The sequence below is a fragment of the Pleurotus ostreatus genome (assembly GCF_014466165.1).
Source record: "Pleurotus ostreatus strain PC9 chromosome Unknown scaffold_1, whole genome shotgun sequence".
Taxonomy (NCBI): Eukaryota; Fungi; Basidiomycota; class Agaricomycetes; order Agaricales; family Pleurotaceae; genus Pleurotus; species Pleurotus ostreatus.
In genome coordinates, this window is record NW_023503156.1 from 3,070,544 (window position 1) to 3,088,141 (window position 17,598).

General features: G+C 51.9%; 4 protein-coding genes across 4 annotated transcripts; 3 read left to right on the forward strand and 1 right to left on the reverse strand.

The window, feature by feature from the left end:
• Nucleotides 1-240: 240 nt before the first annotated feature.
• Nucleotides 241-6,231, forward strand: PC9H_001135 (uncharacterized protein; the record flags this gene model as incomplete). Its single annotated transcript, XM_036770786.1, has 13 exons — nucleotides 241-297; nucleotides 354-437; nucleotides 494-535; nucleotides 1,087-1,473; nucleotides 1,531-1,593; nucleotides 1,655-1,825; nucleotides 1,880-2,158; nucleotides 2,219-2,314; nucleotides 2,372-2,403; nucleotides 3,187-3,502; nucleotides 3,559-3,626; nucleotides 3,682-5,261; nucleotides 5,312-6,231. 13 exons carry the CDS (start codon nucleotides 241-243, stop codon nucleotides 6,229-6,231), a joined length of 4,095 nt encoding a protein of 1,364 aa, XP_036636631.1.
• A 1,519-nt stretch (nucleotides 6,232-7,750) lies between these two features.
• On the forward strand, nucleotides 7,751-11,918 carry PC9H_001136 (uncharacterized protein; the record flags this gene model as incomplete). The annotated part of the gene is made up of 7 exons (XM_036770787.1): nucleotides 7,751-7,845; nucleotides 7,906-9,268; nucleotides 9,319-9,703; nucleotides 9,754-10,206; nucleotides 10,256-10,461; nucleotides 10,521-10,747; nucleotides 10,802-11,918. 7 exons carry the CDS (start codon nucleotides 7,751-7,753, stop codon nucleotides 11,916-11,918), a joined length of 3,846 nt encoding a protein of 1,281 aa, XP_036636632.1.
• Nucleotides 11,919-12,387: 469 nt separating this feature from the next.
• On the reverse strand, nucleotides 12,388-14,387 carry PC9H_001137 (uncharacterized protein; the record flags this gene model as incomplete). Its single annotated transcript, XM_036770788.1, has 7 exons — nucleotides 12,388-12,764; nucleotides 12,825-13,118; nucleotides 13,174-13,440; nucleotides 13,495-13,803; nucleotides 13,866-13,980; nucleotides 14,031-14,120; nucleotides 14,175-14,387. 7 exons carry the CDS (start codon nucleotides 14,385-14,387, stop codon nucleotides 12,388-12,390), a joined length of 1,665 nt encoding a protein of 554 aa, XP_036636633.1.
• An 814-nt stretch (nucleotides 14,388-15,201) lies between these two features.
• Nucleotides 15,202-16,373, forward strand: PC9H_001138 (uncharacterized protein; the record flags this gene model as incomplete). The annotated part of the gene is made up of 7 exons (XM_036770789.1): nucleotides 15,202-15,312; nucleotides 15,381-15,443; nucleotides 15,495-15,600; nucleotides 15,652-15,707; nucleotides 15,766-16,095; nucleotides 16,149-16,310; nucleotides 16,362-16,373. 7 exons carry the CDS (start codon nucleotides 15,202-15,204, stop codon nucleotides 16,371-16,373), a joined length of 840 nt encoding a protein of 279 aa, XP_036636634.1.
• Nucleotides 16,374-17,598: the final 1,225 nt, after the last annotated feature.

Genomic DNA, 17,598 nt, shown 5'->3' on the forward strand with positions numbered 1-17,598 from the left:
CTCGGAATACGGACATTAGGTGGCACCAGTACGCCCACCTATACGACGCACTCGTGCCTTGATTTCGCGTCTTGGCAGCAGGTTACTCGCTCTCTGGGACTCTTGTCCTCCTCTCAACTGCGTAGCGAGTCGCATGGAATTATGATTCACGCGTTAGAGGATACGCCGAAGGTATATATATGCCCTGATTGTGAACGGACAATCTTCGTTGTCCCATTCTACGACTACCATTGCATCGCAATGAAGTACTACTGGGTCTCCTTCGTGTTGCCGTGTCTATTCGCCGTTTCGAACGCGGTACGTTCAATCCATCGTCGTGATATGAGTGGCTTAAGCTAACGGCCTGCTAATAGATACCCCCGCCGTCGTCGTCTGGAGTAACCTATACCGAGACTTGGGGATGCTGGCCTACGACCGTCACGTACACACTCCCTAAGGTAGGGCACCGGGGTTTAGACATCTTCAATGTGAATTCACATCTATTCTGTTGCAGGCCACACCGACGTCGGAAGTGGTCGTTACGCAGACATTGACCGTATGTGCATAAGAGACGTTGAATTGATTGTCAACGAACGGACTAGTATGTGCCTAAGGCCTTCCCATACTAGACTATTGTCCATTCAATTAGTCCAATTGTAGATGGATTATCGTCTTGTCGCATGCCCAGGGATTTATGTACGCCTTTGGTGTAGTTATTGACATTGAGGATGGTAGAAAGGCTACAATTTGCTCGTCTCCGTCGAATATGAGGCGGTTCTTTGAGATTTCTTACATGTGCTAACGTCCGAGCTATTTGAGAGTGCCCGCGACCTGAAACGAGCAGTATGTACCATAGACTAGTTTTGTTGCGTTATTCTGCTCACCGCCAACAAAAGTGACGCTCAGTGAGTCATAGCAACTATCTAATCATCGCAGTAAATATACGTTAATCTAATCGTCGGTCGGTGAATCCTATCTGCCCGCGTCCCTGTGGCGGTGGCTGTGAAGGATTTCGTTTTGTTGATTTGCGTCGCGTCGTGTTGGTCCAAACAAGCTCACGTGATGCGCGAGACGCGACCCCTTATAATACAACCATACACACAACAGTCGAGCTTTCCCAACTCTGCCTCTCCCCACCAGCTCCCCCCGCCTCAAGACCTCCTCACTTCAAGTGAACGCTTTCAGCACCCTTTCTCATCACCAACCATTCTCGTCGTTATACAATCAAGAATGTCTTCCGCCATTACATCGCCGTCCCCTGAGGCGTCTCCCTCGCCCGCTGCGAAGCCCGCCTCCACTCGGTCCAAGAAACCCGCGTCGAAGACCGCAACCAAACCCTCGTCTAAGAGGGTCGCTGCCGCTGCCAAGAAGTCTGCAACTACCACGAAGAAGGCCTCTGCTGCTGCTAAGACAGCATCTAAGCCCAAGACATCCGCTGCCGCCAAGACCACCACATCCGCTGCTACTCACCCCGCATGGAAGGACATCATCGCCGTAAGTTTCACGTCATCAGTAGGCGAACTCCTTCACTGATAGTATATTTTCTTCAAGGAATGTATCATCGCCCATCCTGATGAGGCGCGTCAAGGTGTCTCACGCAGCACCATCAAGAAGGTATGTTATGATCAATGCCATCTTTGAGGGCGTGGGATGCTAATACGTTCATTATTATTAGTTTGCTGAGGAACAATATAAGATTGAGATGAACGCTTCCAACCTTTCGCACCTCAATCGTGCCATCACCGCCGGCGCTGATAAGGAAATCTTCAAGTTACCTAAGGGTCCCTCCGGCAAGGTTAAGCTTGCCCCGGAGGCAAAGGCCGCCGCCGTTGCCGCCGCCAAAGAGGTAGAGTCTGCTTCGTGTTATGTTTGTGACATAGCGCTGATGTTTGTTGTTTAGAACGCTAAGCCACCTTCCAAGGTCAAGAAACCATCTACCACTACCAAGCCCGCTGCTACCAAAGCAGCTCCCGCCAAACCCGTTGCGGCGAAGGCTGCTCCCAAAGTCGCCTCCAAGCCAGCTGCGAAGACCACTACTGCCAAATCAGCTAGCAAGTCGACCGCCGCCGCCAAGAAGCCTTCGGCTGCGAAGGCCACTGCAACCAAGAAGGCGTCTGCCACTAAGACAGCCACCACCAAGAAGACCACTGTGGCTTCTAAGCGTGGGTCAGCGAAGAAGGTATATTTGGCATTTGTTGTCAGTCCGTATTTCTTGATCTGATCACGGGCATATCATCAGGCTGTTACCGGAACAACTACCACATCGAGGGCAAAGTCTGCCGCTAAGAAAGCGCCTGTCAAGGCTGTGAAGAAGGCCGTTGCCTCCACGAAGAAGGTAATCTTGAGCGCTACTCGATTTGCGAATGGGGTTGACCTGTTGTCTTGGGTATAGGCTCCGTCGGCGAAGAAGACGACCAAAAAAGTGTCAGTGTAGCCTGAGCTTCCTTTTCGCTGTCTTCCATTCATCGTCTGGGACTCTGGGACGTCTGCCTCTTTCATTTTCTGTGATATCATTATTATTGCTTGTATTTTGTGTATTGTTGCGAGCGTAGCGAGCAATCATGCTCTAAAGGGTTCAAGGCCCGTGCAAATAAGGCCAAACAAATTCTGCGTACTTTGGAGGCTCGGTCGTGTTTTTTTCTGACTGAACTGGCCTCTTTTCCACAATTCTGAATCATGGGAAGTGTGGATTTTGCTTGCCGTAGTTGGTTTGCGCCAAGAAAGCAGCACTTTTGGTAGAGATTTGATGATCTAAGACCGTAATTTGGCGAAGGTTGTTCAACTTCCATCAACTCGAGACTTGCTGACGTGGCGCGCGCCTAATTCTCTGAGCTTACGGTGTACGCACTGGGTGCATATTGATGAGAACTCATATGCGCCCTCCTAGCGCTCATAGATTCTACGCAAGTAATAGCTAGCCATCTACCTAGTCTAGGAATATACACTGAATCCTTGCCCTAGCACTTCGAAGCGAGCTACCGCCGGCGCGGCCCGCGGATCCATATTGTATGATACGGTGGTCGCACGTGACAAATATAGAGCCTGCCCTAATTATTTGTTCGATGGAGTGTGAGATTGAGTGACGCCAATGATAAACACGTGTGACAAGGAGAATGCAGAAATCGCCTTTTATGGAGCATTTGTGATATGGTGGAGATCGCCGACCGCGATTTGATTAGGGACCCTGTGCTGAGAAAGTCACAAAAGAACTAAACCAGTGGCTGCTCCTTTGCCCCTTGCTTCCTCCTCAACTCCATCTTCTCGTTTCATGCAACCCGCAAAATCTCAGCACCAATATGCAACACGGACCAGCAACAACGTCGACATAAAGCCTGCTCATCGTCACAGACAGTCTCCAAGCCCTCCCGCCCCAGCGCCCGCCGCCTCGAATACTTCCTCCACCGCCACCGCCTACAGCAACGATCATGCAATTATTACGTTTCCACCCCCGCATATAGTCCTTCATCCCGACGACGCCAATAGCAGGGTCTTCTTGGCCATTGGGCGGTCATTCATGTCTGTCGTACGTCCTCGTCGTTCTCTGCGTTGCAATTAATCTTGAGGCGAGTTCGTGTCTAGGACAACCGCGCCCTCACAATCAAAGATCTCGCGGACATGACCCCAAAGTTTGGTCTGGTTTGCCAAACGTATGTTCATTTTCCTCTCGAGTCATTATCCTTTGTCTTATTAATGGACGTAAAGCGTGTCCGCAGCCAACCAGGCAATCACGACATACATTCGATCGCACATGCAGCGCTGCGAGGCCCAGCAAGACACGCCGCTTCTCCTTAAACATACTCTTTCTGGCACCGCATCAGACGACGACCTGCTTCCAGCTCTCCATTCTCGTTCCGGAGGCGCTCAGTGCGCGTCAGGCCCGGGGAACAAAGTTACTAATTTTAGACGCGGCACGGTTGTGTGGTATCTGAGCAGGGCCACCGGCGCTCCCTGCCCTTTCGCGCGTGCTGGAATCAGGCTATGCGACTACGTCGATCGCGGCAAGCCCGAGCCCAAGAAGCCGCGACATGCAAGCGATGAGCAACAGCAGTGTGGGCAGAAGCGGAAGAGGCATCTCCGTACGAGACTTGGCGGAGGCGATGATGAATCGGATACTTCGCCGGATGATGCTCAGCGCCCGCCCAAAGTGAAGTTAACACTGCGGTTAAAGCCAATGCTGATGCCGACTTCATCCTCCGAGCCCCGCCACACTGCACACAATCTTGACTCCGATGACTCTATGTCGGATGACTCCTCGTCCGATGAGGAAGAGAACACCCCCCAGGAAGATGATCTATGGGCGTTGCCACCGTATCCAAGACGGTCTATTTCGATCCCTTCCTACACACCCAGCCTCGACACGTTTTCCTCGTACCCATATTATTCCGACATGCCACAGACATCAGGCACCCCACGTTGTCGTGCCACCTCAGTTCCCTACAGTATAGGCTCGCCACCTCCAGACTCGGATGACGAAAAAGATTTTTCAATTGCTATGACACGCTCACGACCTTTCATGTCTGATGACTGGGATCATGAAGTTGATAGCGAGGGTGATGGCGAGACACTCTGGGAGAGTCCAGGCCCCCGCTCACCATCGGCTCCTGCGTCTCATTCGGACTTCGCCGAGGTCGCTGTAACAGTGAAGCAAGAGCCGCGCGATGTTCAGAGTATGTTGGACGCGTGGGACGACTATACATTCAATACGTCAGATGGGCATCACCTTCACACTGCGACGTCTAGCAACCCGGTGAAAGTGGAGCCTACTGATCTACCGCCTTGGAATTGGGAACCTGTTCCGTGGGAGGAAGATTCGCCGCCAGTCTTTTCGCCAGCGATCAAAGAAGAGGACCACGACTTCGAGAATCTTCTTGCCAACTACTCCCCGCTATCCTCGGAAGGCTCGAGCATATCAGACAGTCCTTCACATCCTCCCCGGACCATTACGGCGGAAGAGGAGACGCGTCATATGTCATCACCTCAGCCTCAGTCACCTGCACCGCAGGCTCTACGGCTGGAGATGCCCTCGCATACTTTTGCCGACCCTTCGGCGACCTCATTCCTTAATGATGCACAGTCACCCACTTTGGCAACTCTCGCTTCCCTCATCCAGTCCATGTCGATGAGCTCCCCGACGGCTGTTTCGCCTGCGGCGCTACGGATCACCCCTTCTGCTACCGGTGCACCTTCCTTTGCCTCTTCCCTTGAGTCAGCACCCCCGGACGTAGTCGTGGTACACACGTGTCAGCCTTGCACACCGATTGTCAGTGCCACCCAAGTTGAAGGTGCGTAAATCCATATAATGTTCTTCAGGATCTCATTGTTCCTGCTACAGGTATCTCAGTGTATCAGACAGTGATCGGAAGCCGGCGTCTGCTGCGGAGGATCGACACTGACTTCGTCAATATCTCGCCTGTAGCTGCGTACATCGGTTCGAGCATTCCGTCTACATCTGCGGCTGTGCAAGTGACTAAGGGCTCCGCCGCCGTCTCAGGGACGTGGGTCCCTCTACTCGTGGCGCAGTCATACCTCGAGTCGTGCATAGCTTCGACGTCGAACTTGTCTTCCACGGAGCGCGCATCTCTCCAGGGTCTTCTGGATATTTTCTTGTCCGACGTGCTCTTTGAGCGCTTCCCGACTGCGCTGCAAGACTTTCACCGATCAAGCACGCCTGGGCGTTTGCTGCAGCAGTTTGGGCCCCACTTTCAATCTACCATGGTATCATCAATAGCCGAACAGCAGCAAGGATGGGATGTTCTGCATCATCATCATCATCATCATAACACCTATGAGGCAATCACGTTAGGCCCTTCGTTGTCTTGGGCACCCCGTGGAAGCAGAGATTTCTACCCGGCGGACCAGGCGGTTGAGGATACCCAGCTCAGCCCATCGGAGCAAGAGATTTTCCAGGCGATATGTGCGAACCCCGACTGGGAGCAGGATGCCCCTCCAGTGGAGGTGGAGCCAGCTCATGTTCTCGAACGTGAAGAAGCCATTTCTGAGCCTAAATACGCCACGGAACTTGTTACCCAACCTCCTTGCCAGATCACGAAGTTGGTCCCTGTTGAACACGGGTTTGAAGAAGTGCCCCACCAAGCGGCTCATGTCCCTCTCCTCGTCAAGACCCCCCTTGCTCCGCAAGTAGTGCCAGAGAACTCCAATCAACCCCTTCGGCGCTCAAAGCGGGTCGCAGACGCTCTTTCCTCCAAAACACAGACCAGATCACGGAGGCGTTCGACCAAGGCATTGTCGTAAATTCACCTGCCCTTTTGATGGACTAATGCAAAGCTTGACTCATTGCTCATTGTTCCCTTTATGAAACTTATTATTATGCCCTTCAGAGCGCTTCCTTTCTGATTTTTCGCCTTCGATTTGTGCAATTCTTTTGGTGGTTTTCAAGATATGATAGAATTCTGTATCAGTGTCACAGTGTATAACGTTCTTCCCCTCAGCTCAGTCACGATGACGACCTATTAGGCTTCCTATAATGCTACAGCTCGTTATATGTCGATAGCCTAGCCTTTTGGCAATGAAACCATGTGCCTACGGCCAGCTTTGATCACTTTTGTCGAGAGCTGGCCGACCTTTCTCTTCGTTTTCTAGACTACCTATACCATGATGAGAATATACCATCACGATGCGGCTATTGTTTTTCCTTGTCCACATGGGCTTTACTTCGCGCTGATCTCCTGCTTTTGTTATGATCTACTCATTTTAGTGCAAATACCATAAGACCTATATAACGCAAATGCAAATTCCGTCTCTATATGCTTGCATCCGATCTCTATGATATCGATTGAAGTCAATCATGAATATGAAACGTTCAATTTACGAACACGGAATCAAAACTTTACTCCGTGTGCGTGTAAACTTCCGTGTACCGTGTTGCTATACTTGTCATTGTTCCCATCCAAGTTGAGCCTGTCTTCGGCTCGGAGACAGGAACTCCATTGTGCTTGATGCAAATGATGGGTAGTTAGGGGGTGGCTGTAGCGTATGGATTGGTACAATGGCAAACTCAAATAGCGCATCTGTTTGACCGGCGTTTGTGATGTGATAGATGTTGGGTGCATGCGCGACTCGGAGTCGAGGCGTGGCTTATGAGCTCGAGAATCGATAATTGACCATTCAAAGGGTCGGCAGAGGTGCCCTCGATGAGGTAAATTGAACGTTCGTTCAAGCCTTCGATGTCAAAGAGTTCGGGGAGGTACTGCATTTGTATTGTGCTCCCTGCAACCCTGGCGAGACGTGAAGAATTTGATTTGCCATCATGCGAGGGTGATGGTTTGGGGTAGAGTTTCTGGCCTAGCACTGGCATATGGGCCAAAAGTGAGCACACAAGCCTAATGAATTGTCGACAAGAATACAAAGAAATGAAAGGGAAGAGTCTCTCACAAACATGAATGGACTCGGCGCTTATTTGCAAGGCACAGAGAAGGCCGACTGTCGGAGTTTGAATTGATGTGAGAGCAAAAGACACGGCTTGATTTGGGTGTCGAATTCTCTTTCCTCAATCCCACCATTCTACCTTTACTCTTATTTCTTTGGCGGCAATCCTACTCTAGTAGTCGTGGGCGACTCATTTGCCCTTCAAAATTTGGCTCTTCGACCATTCGATAGCCAGCTTTTTACGACCATCGCCAAGTCCAGCATTTACTTACTCGCGACGAGGCTTTATCGACCTAATTGCTGTTCCATCTACCGCCTGTATTGCGCGCAAGACGTCCGCGCTTCAAATTCGTAATCACTAATACTTCTTCATCAAAATAGTATAATGTCTTTATCGGCCACTGATAGTAACGGCTCCTATTCGAGGGTTTCCTCTGGGAAGACTCCTCCGCCAGCTCCTTCAGCTGCGTATGCGAAAAGGTGCGTGCTCGTGGCGCCCGACTCAAGGGACTTGTCGTACTGAATCCACACCGGACACAGGGCTAGGGAGATCCAGGCCGAGGAGAGGTTGGGGGCGAGATACAGGCCTCCTGCGCTTAGAGCCCTTGCATCTGGAGAAGCCCCTTCTAACGACACGACCCCTTCTGTCACGACACCGGGGGATGGCTCGACTCTATCCCCTACTAATTACCCCCCGGGATTTAGAAGGGCAAGGGCAGGGACCTTACCCTCCAATGTACAACTTGCCGCGCAACGATTTGCGGCGGCGTCAAGTACTTTAGGAAGTACCCCCGGGTCCACAGATTCCTTAATAGAACAATCCAGGCAGATTTCCGCTGCTGCTACCACAGCTACTCTGCCTGCACCAGCTCGTCCCTCGCTCCGTCACGTCGCATCCGTTGCATCCAGCACTGTGACCACCGAACGTAACAGTCGTCTGAGATCCGGCTCTCTCACTTTACCGTCCGGTGGTCTGTCCAACGCTTTTGGCCCTTCCATTTTCTCGTCCTCGTGGTTACCTAACGGCAATCCATCGGGGCTCACGTACTTGGATGAACTTCGCTCGGTTACCTCCGCTGATTCAGCTGCCGATGATTTCGATGTCCATACGTTAGACTACTTGGGGTTGGACGAAAGTCACCATCGTCTGCCTCCTCCCGCTGCGACTCTCAGCGAGCTGCGCAACCAAGCACAGGCCGCTATCGCAGGCAATCTCGCCAACCCTTCGCGTCTTCGTGCTAGCACCGTTTCCAACCCGTACCGAACAAGAACGACAGGCACTGGGTCGTTGTTGTCAACGCCAGCTGCAGACGAGGAAGAGGAATACTTCGAGAACTATGAAGAACAGTATGCGCGGCAGAGGATCAACTCGTACGAAACTAGCAATGTCGAAGCTACTTACTCGCCCTCGTTTGTCTCGCGAGGATATCAAGCAACGGATCAGTTGCCGCCCAGCATTGGCATGAGACAGCGCGCCACAACAATAAGTGCTCTAGAAGACCCTGTTCGGACGATGCAGCGTCGTGCCACCGTCACTGTTGAACCCCAGTTCAGCTATGTCAATGAACTGAATGCAGGCTCTTCCATGGGCTCCGTTAGTCCCAATCCTGCGGGCATTCTGAAGAACGACAAACTTTCCATGCCTCGCACCGGCCAGACCGCTTCTGTTCACTTTCCGAACGGTGATACCACGGCCAACCGTGGCGCCAATGCCTATCTCGCCGCACCTGGCGGTGGCAACCGATCCCTATCCCCGAAGTCTGAGCAAGCGTCCAGCCAGACCCAGACGCCTACCCGCTCGCTGTGGATTGGAAATTTAGACAGTTCGGTCACGAGCGAACAGTTGATCCATGTCTTTGCTCCCTACGGTGCCATCGAAAGTCTTCGACTTCTCCCCGAGAAGGTATTTGTTTCTCTCATGTCTTTAGATGCAAAGTAACCAACACCGTTCAGGAATGCGGTTTCGTCAACTTCGTTGATCAAGCCGATGCGATTCGCGCTAAAGAGGACGTGTTGAACCGTTTGGGTGGTTTCATCGGAATGCCGAATGGTCAAACCGTGCGCATTGGGTTCGGGAAAGCGGACAGTGCTCCAGTTGCGCCTGCAAAAGGATCGAACGCTTCCAACTCGACTAATTCTGCCACTGGTGCGGCGAAGCAGGCTGCTAATAACTCGGCAGCTGCAGGCATGGAAGCTCAGCTACAGTCTACTCCCACTAGGGCGCTGTGGATTGGCTCCATTCCTTCCACTACCACTCCTGCGACCATCCTAAGCGTCTTCAGCCCTTATGGCCCAATCGAATCGGCTAGGGTCCTTACTCACAAGAACTGTGGTTTCAGTAAGCTTTTTACCTTCACACATTTGGCTTCGTGTTGAGAACTTCCGCAGTCAACTTCGAACGCCTCGATGATGCCGTAAGAGCTAGGAAAGCCCTTAACGGGCGAGATGTACTGGGAAGTGACGTTGGAGCCATCCGAATTGGCTTTGCCAAGGTTCCAGTCAAGAACGGACAGGAAGGTACCGGTTCACCTGACGAGACTGCCAATGCACCAGTTCAAGGCGTTGGCAACTTGAGTGTCGGCGCAACTATCCACGCTCTTCGTAGCATCAAGGGTGCTTCGACCATTCCTTCTGACCAGCAAGTGTTAGGCGGTGCCGTCGAGAATTACCGTTCGAATTTGCTGCTGAGCATGATCGCTTCTGGCAACCACGCGAGCTCATTCGCTAACGATGGTACCAAGCCTGCCGGATGGATTCCCGCGCTCACTGAGCAGCAGATGATCATGAGGGAGTTGTGTGCTGGGACTGCGGATACAGAGATTGAAGTACAGGCACTGGCAGGTTAGTGAAAGCGTCAAATCAAGCTGAGTGATACGCTGATGACTTGAAGATTTCCGCCCTCCTACCATGTACTACACTTCAATTCCTCTGGTGTCTGAGCGTACGCACGCCAGACGTTGGGATGCTGCGAAGCTTCGTGACTTGAGGAAGCGTCTCGACTCGGGAACGATGACCTTGGAGGATATTGATCAAACCGCCAACGAATTCCTGGATAGTGAGATCGTGGATCTTGCCTCCGATTGGCTTGGAAACACGGTACGTTCCCTTACACGCTCGCGCCTTGGACCCAATATCGATGGTATGTGCGTCTGCAGGTTGTCCAGAAACTATTTGAGAAGTGCTCGCCTGTCCCTCGATTTGCCATGTTGGAGAGGCTTTGCCCTCACCTTGCTATGATCGGGATCCACAAGAATGGGACGTGGGCTGCGCAGAAGATCATTGAGTGTGTCCAGTCTCCCGACGAAGTTGCCCTGGTTAGCCAGCACTTGCGACCTTACGCTCCTCCCTTGTTGCTCGATCAGTTCGGGAACTACGTTGTCCAGTGCGTACTTTTCATTTCTTCGGGATGACTTCGTGTCAACGGATAAATGATTAGGTGTTGCCTCCGCTTCGGAGCCCCTGCCAACGACTTCATTTTCGATGCGATCGTCGATCGTATGTGGGAGGTGGCGCAAGGGCGATTCGGAGCACGCAGTATGCGTGCCTGTCTCGAGAGTCCCCATATCACTCTAAGCCAACAACGCCGAACTGCTGTCGCCGTGATCCTCAACTCCATCCCTTTGGCCACGAATCCCAACGGCGCGCTGCTACTCACCTGGCTGTTGGATACTTCCGGATTCCCATCTCGATACAACTTGCTGGCCCCTCGCTTCACGCCGCACTTGTCTCACCTGTGCACGCACAAGCTCGCGTCGTTGACTGTTCTTCGTATCGTGAACCAGAAGATTGAACCAGATGCTTCGAGACAAGTCGTTGAGGCACTTTTCTCATCACCCGGAGACCACGTTCTCACCGACGTACTCGGGGATCAAGTTAACGGCGTGGCTGTCGTTCACAAGATCTTGACCAGCCCTTTCCTTGACCCCAATGAGAAGATTAAATACATAGACGCCACCAAGCGAGTGCTCATCGAGCTCAAGGTCATCGCTACTCAAGCCTATCGCCGTTTGATTGAGGAGGTCGGTTTGCCCGTCCCCAACTTCCAGCAGACATACCCGAACAATGCACCGCAAAGTGGCAAGACGAAGGGCAACAATCCAGCCAACTATGGCGTGCCCGGTCTACCTCAGGGATACCCGTCCAACGATCAAGGCCTCGCTTCTATGATGGCAGCTTTGCAAATGGGTGGTCAGAACCCCCAGGCTGGTCCCCCTCAGTTGCAAGTCGACCCCGGCTACAACCAGAACACCCGTCGTACTCCCAATTTACAACCCTCTTACTCTCCGGCCGAGCAATTCAACCCTTTCTCTGCTGAAACCAACAGTCCACGAGGAAGCGTCCGCCGTAACGGCGGATTGACTCCCAACAACTCTGTACCCCAAAACGCAGTTCCTTATGGTAACCAATCTCCGAACATGGCACCTGGGGTTCTCAATATGGGCCAGCCTGCTTATGGAGGCATGGCTCCTCAGACGGTCCCTCCCCACATGTATCAGGCATATATGTACCAGCCCTACCAACAGAATCCCAACATGGGAGGATATCATGCGTAAAAGACTCTTCACCCTGATAACGAATACTCATGACTGTCGCTCCTTTTTATCGCTTCTGCCATGCTATACACTTCCAGTGCCATTCGTTGCAACCTCATCTTCACCATCTATGTATCCGTCTTTTTCTTTCAAGTCTGCACTTTGAGTTTGTGGATTGTCGTTCTCTCTTTGATACCCCACCAGCGTGCTTTGCAAATGTATATGCCTCTCCTCCCCTTCACGCATACACTCTTTCGATCAAAAATACCTGGCGATGTTATAGTGGTGATCCGTTACAAGAATGGCTCTTATTTCTTACTGTTACTTTGCTTTAGTGTACAACAAAGGATGGCTGTAACATACGTGCGGTCCAACAATCTAGATTCATTTTATTTGCGGCTACACTCGCACTTTGAGAGAGCACGAAAGGAACGGCAGGTCAGATCTTCGCGATAATATTATAAGATAGCCATATTGACAATTGACAGATCTACGACAATATTTTGAAAGATCCGTTGGTCTGCACCCTCGCCTGCTCTCCTGTTGCAATCCAGTCTTCTTCCAACTTCGGTGCCTCTGATGACAGCCCAACAACTTTGCCTACGGGTGGGCCTCGAACAAGCAACAGACCAACGGGATCGCCACCGGCCTCGACAGATGCGTCATCCACCCCGGTCAGTTTTGTCTCTAGATTAATGCTGGGTGGGCCGACGTGGGCTGACTTGTCTGCGGTGTCGGGGAACTCTTGAAGATCTAGTGGGTGGGAAGCAAGGACTGGCGCGGTGACGGCTGGATGTACGTAGGCGTTGACTATTGGGATGGACAGTGCGATGCGCGCAGATGGCAGCTCTGAAGCATCTAAACGACCTATTATGATTTCGACTCGTAAGCTTCTTTAGACGATATCTGGTGTCAAGGGGAAATTACCTCCAGCGACTACGATGCCTCTCAACGAGCCAGCACATTCGTCGACAACCCGAGCTCTAGCTGTGTCGAAGAGGAGTCTGTCCCAAAGGCTGTCTTTAGTGACGAAGCCCTCCGTCAGACCAGCGATCTTGTGGCGCCATGCAATGGAGAAGAGAAGCCATGACTTCTTGGCTACGCCCAGGATGGATGAGGTGAGTGACTTTAGGTGGTCGGGGTTGATGAATAGGATAGTTGGCGGGGGGATGGGGAACCTCATTGCTGAGCGGACATCCTTAACGTCCTTGGAGAAGTGGGCTGATGACATGTAGTTAGTGATAAGGTTCAACACAGAAAATGTGTTGTATATTACCATCTTCCTCTACGTATATTTTGGAGCTGTCGAGGGTGGCAAAGCTAGTACCCTCGTAGATGGCAGTGTATGCGATTGCCCTTCCGTATGCGGTGCTGAGTGAGTGTGAGGAAACGATGGTGTCTAGAGGAGAAATTGTGTTCGAAAGAGGGAGGAGTGCTCTGACGGCTGCAACGCCAGCGGTGAAGTTCTCGTGAGTGAGTTCGGCACCGTGTACTTGGCCGTCCTTAGTGGCAAAGAATGAAGTGGTATATACATCACTGGGCTCTGTGTAACGCATCCGTCAGTTCGGCCCTGCGTACGCAATGGAGGTATACGTACTAGGCTGAGGGGCGAAGGCTTTGTCCGCACGCGTCCCATCCCTCTCTACGTCCGACCACAGAAGTACCTTGACCTTGCTTGATACGCTGGCAAGAGTTTTGGAGGTAGGCTCGCCGACGACGATAATGGTGTATTGCTGCTGCCCGTCCGCATCATAAATAAGCTCCAAGATGTGAGAAACGAACTCCGCGTGGGTGATGATAACAGAAAGCGGGTGCGCTTCCAACACTGGCGACATCAGCGTCAATGAAGAGAGGGTAAGTGAGCGGATGGAGTAGGACGCGAGCGCCAGGTCTGTGATGAGGAATTCTGCAATTGGGAATGAGTACATGTTGAGTTCGCGGTATGCTGAGATTCGGAGAACCACTTACCAAGTCCATCGTTGAGACCAAGGAGGACGTTGGACTCGTTCGGTTGAAGACCAGCTAAACGAATGAGGCCGGTGCCGAACGCAGAAATGCGCTCTTGAAGACGGGAATTTGTGATCTATTTAGTCAAATAAGCTGACGTCCGGCTCAACTGGTGGGATCCAATACTTTTGTTGACCACAACGTCCGTGGTGCGTCCGAGTCAATCTTTACGAAGTCCGCCGTTGTTTGTACATCCTTTGCTGGTCTCAAGGGGAACTACGAGGGAGTCAGCAATGCAGTAATCGTTGAGAGAAGCTAGCACGGACGTACCCTTCCCATAAGGCCTGTTCCATAGTTTCTGTAGACAGCACTTTCGTTGGGATTGCGAACTCTCGCGACATCACTCTGCCTCCCCAGCAATATGGGATGCACAAGGGGCTGCGGTTTGTAGAGATTCCGTAGCAAGAAGACTGTTGCACCAATAAGGCCGAGAAGGATGGTGAGGTCGTCTGTAATGAGGTAGTCAGAGATATTGGATGCCATTGTGGCTTGGTCGCTGGTGTGGGCGGCGGCGTCGATGGCTTGGTCGCTGTCTCGTCCGACGGTGCGTTTGGTGAGGTGGTGGGCTCTGACAAGAAGCGATTCTGATGCTTGGGCGTTTGAGGTCAGCTTTCTCCCGCGGTGATATCCTTACGCTGGGTAACGCGTGGACCCCGCTCGTAACAGGCTATTCCTCCCAATTTAAATGTGATACGAATCAGAACACGTTCAACTCTTTGAAAACGCGAATTATTGCAGTTCTACAGGTCGATTCGACAAGACGGCGACTGAGTTGCAACTTGAAGTTGCTCCTGACAGTGAACGGTAAGCGCGCACCTCCGAGCGCCTAAATCTTTCTCCACTCTCTTTCCTCAACTACAACGTTCTCTCTACCAGATTGTCCAGATATCGCCACCATCAAGTCGCGTATCATTGCGATGCAATATTTGCCGCTGGACGTAGTCAGCTCTGATCTCCGATGGTCTATCGAGTCAACGGTGAACTCAGAGAGTGTATAAAACTGGCCATCGGCTTTGAGGTAAGTGGTTTGGCTTTACAGTGGGTATCATATCTGATGGACATGCACGCGCACCGTGTCTTCGTTTTGATCCCCAAGTCAACATCGCTGCCAACCTTCCGCGCTATGTCCGTCAACCAGAAGGAGTCCGTGCACCTATAGATCACGTGATCCAGACATACTGAGGCAAGTGGCGTTTTGGGGTCCCGAGCCAGGTCGAAGAGTCCCCTCTTTCCTCTCCCCTCAACCACACCTCAGAATATACCAAGTCCATATCGCCACCGCAGCTTCGACCACATCATGCCAGCTGCAACAACCAAGAAATCTGCCTCCAAGCCCGCCTCTAAGACCGTGGCCGTGGCCAGCAAATCGCATGCCGCTGCCCATCCATCATGGGTAGATATGATCAAGGTATGTCCCTCCATCCGTCCCCCTGCCCCAGAATTGTCCCTAATCTGCTCATCTGTCACCATCAATAGGAATGCATTGCTGCGCACCCAGAGGACGCCCGAGGCGGTGTCTCGAGGCCTACGATTAAGAAGGTGAGCTATCTCACCATATGTAGACGCTCACTCCAGTAACATCGTGTTCAGTTCGTGGAGTCAAAGTACAAGATTGATCTCAACGCTGCTGCTGCCAGCCAGCTCAACCGTGCTATCACCACTGGCAGCGAGAAAGGGACATTCGTGCTGCCCAAGGGTGAGTAATCCTCGGGCCAGGTGGGTGGCACGGCGCTCACCTCAGCTGCAGGTCCCTCCGGGAAAGTCAAATTACCTCCCAAGATCCGCTCGGATGCTGCTAAAGAGGTGTGTGTTGCTCTGCTCGACATTATGAGCGTTGTCCTCATATACTAATCTTACATAGAACGCCAAACCGGTCGTTAAGAAGCCTGCTCCCACCAAGGCCAAACCCCTTCCTGTGAAAGCTGCCCCTGTCAAGAGGGCATCTCCTAAAACGGCGCGCGTCAAGGCCACATCCAAGAAGACCCGCAGCTCGCCGGCTAAGAAGGTTGCAGTGACCAAGAAGCCGTTGGTCAAGAAATCCACCGCAGTTACTAAGAAACTTGCAGTGACGAAGAAGACTGTCCCAGCGCCTTCCAAGAGGATTGCGACCAGTAAGAAGGTGGCAGCAGCCAAGAAGACGGCGGCACCCACGAAGAAGATCAGCTCCGCGAAGAAGGCCTCTGCGAAGCAGGTAGCTATAGCTTTGTTAGTGGATTAGACATACGTGTTCTAACGGACACATAGTCTGTGACGGGGACCAAGAAACCAGCATCGCCCAAGGCGAAGGCCAAACCTGCCTCGAAGAGCATGAGCGCGAAAGCGACGTCGGCAGCAAGGGCTAAACCCGCCTCCAAGACGGGTTCCCCAAGAAAGTCTGTGTCGTCGAGGAAGCCTGCATCCAGGACGGTAGGTATCTGGCCGCTCTTCTCAAGACATCGAGGCTCACTGAATCTTTAGAAGAAGGAGTGATCGTATCTCACTTCTCATGACTTAATGTTGCGGACATTTGTCTCGAGCTCTTTATATCTATATCTCATTGCTACTTTTACGACAGGTTTCCTTTTGTACTGATTTATCCTTTAGTCTCGAAGCCGCTTTCTGGTACATAGTTCTCTATGTGTAACAAATGCTTGTAGTGTATAACAATGGTTCCAATGTGTGTAAAGTAGAGAATGCTCCGGTTGAGTATCTACGTTGCTCGTTGGATTACTTGAGCGTCCGTACGACGAGGAGGTGTGGCGTATGGAACCAAGAAGTAGCCCCTGATTCACATGATCATCTGTTATCGAGACCTTTAGTTGGTGACCTTGTTCTAATTCAAGGTCAAAAATCTCATGAGTGTCTTTTTCTTTTCCAATCCACATGGTGCATCTCGTGCGCGTCAGTATTTCCCCCAGTGGGCTACAATCACCGCGAAATGCGGTGCTAGTCGACAGAAATAAAGGTTTGATAAAGATGCTCTACCCCACAACGTTTCCACGTTAACTCTTGCTTCTTCGACCCTTCGCCATTGCTAAAACCGTTAGGATGGACGACAGCGACACGCTTCTCATTCCGTGGTACCTCGCATGGTGTTCAATATCAATATTGATTCTGCACTTCTGCCACGAATTCATTCGCCCCAAGTATTCCACGACTCAAGCGCGAGAGGATGGCCAGAACGGACTCGACGCGCAGCGGTCGGATAATGGGCGGTTTCAGAACTGTGTAGCAGCCCATGGCGGTGTACACATCTTCGCTTTCAAGGTCGCTAGATCTGTGTGCTGCACACTGTTGCTTGGACTTTCTGTTGCGACGCTACTTATTGGTCGAAGCGCGGTGTACCCTGGAGACCGACCGGATGCGCTAGATCACTACGGGGAGCCTAACCAGGTGCCCATGAACTTCATCCCGAATGTATCCATGTGGGTAGAGGAAAACAGACGTGATTTCATGCAATCCACCGTTTGTGTGACTTTCGTGGGTGCGGTTGACTCCAGGACTGCTGTGATCGCTAATGCGCGTGTAGTTGTACGCGAGCTTGCTCTCTATCCTCTGCCTTCGCGCCAAGTCCTCGCCTGAGCGTTCCAAGTCAAGCGGAAGCCCCGCGTCTTCTTGGCTTCCGATCCATTTAAACTGTTTACTACTTGGAACCTTCGTGGTCTACTGTATACGAGACTTATATCCATTGTGCACCTATCAACTTCCGCCCCTC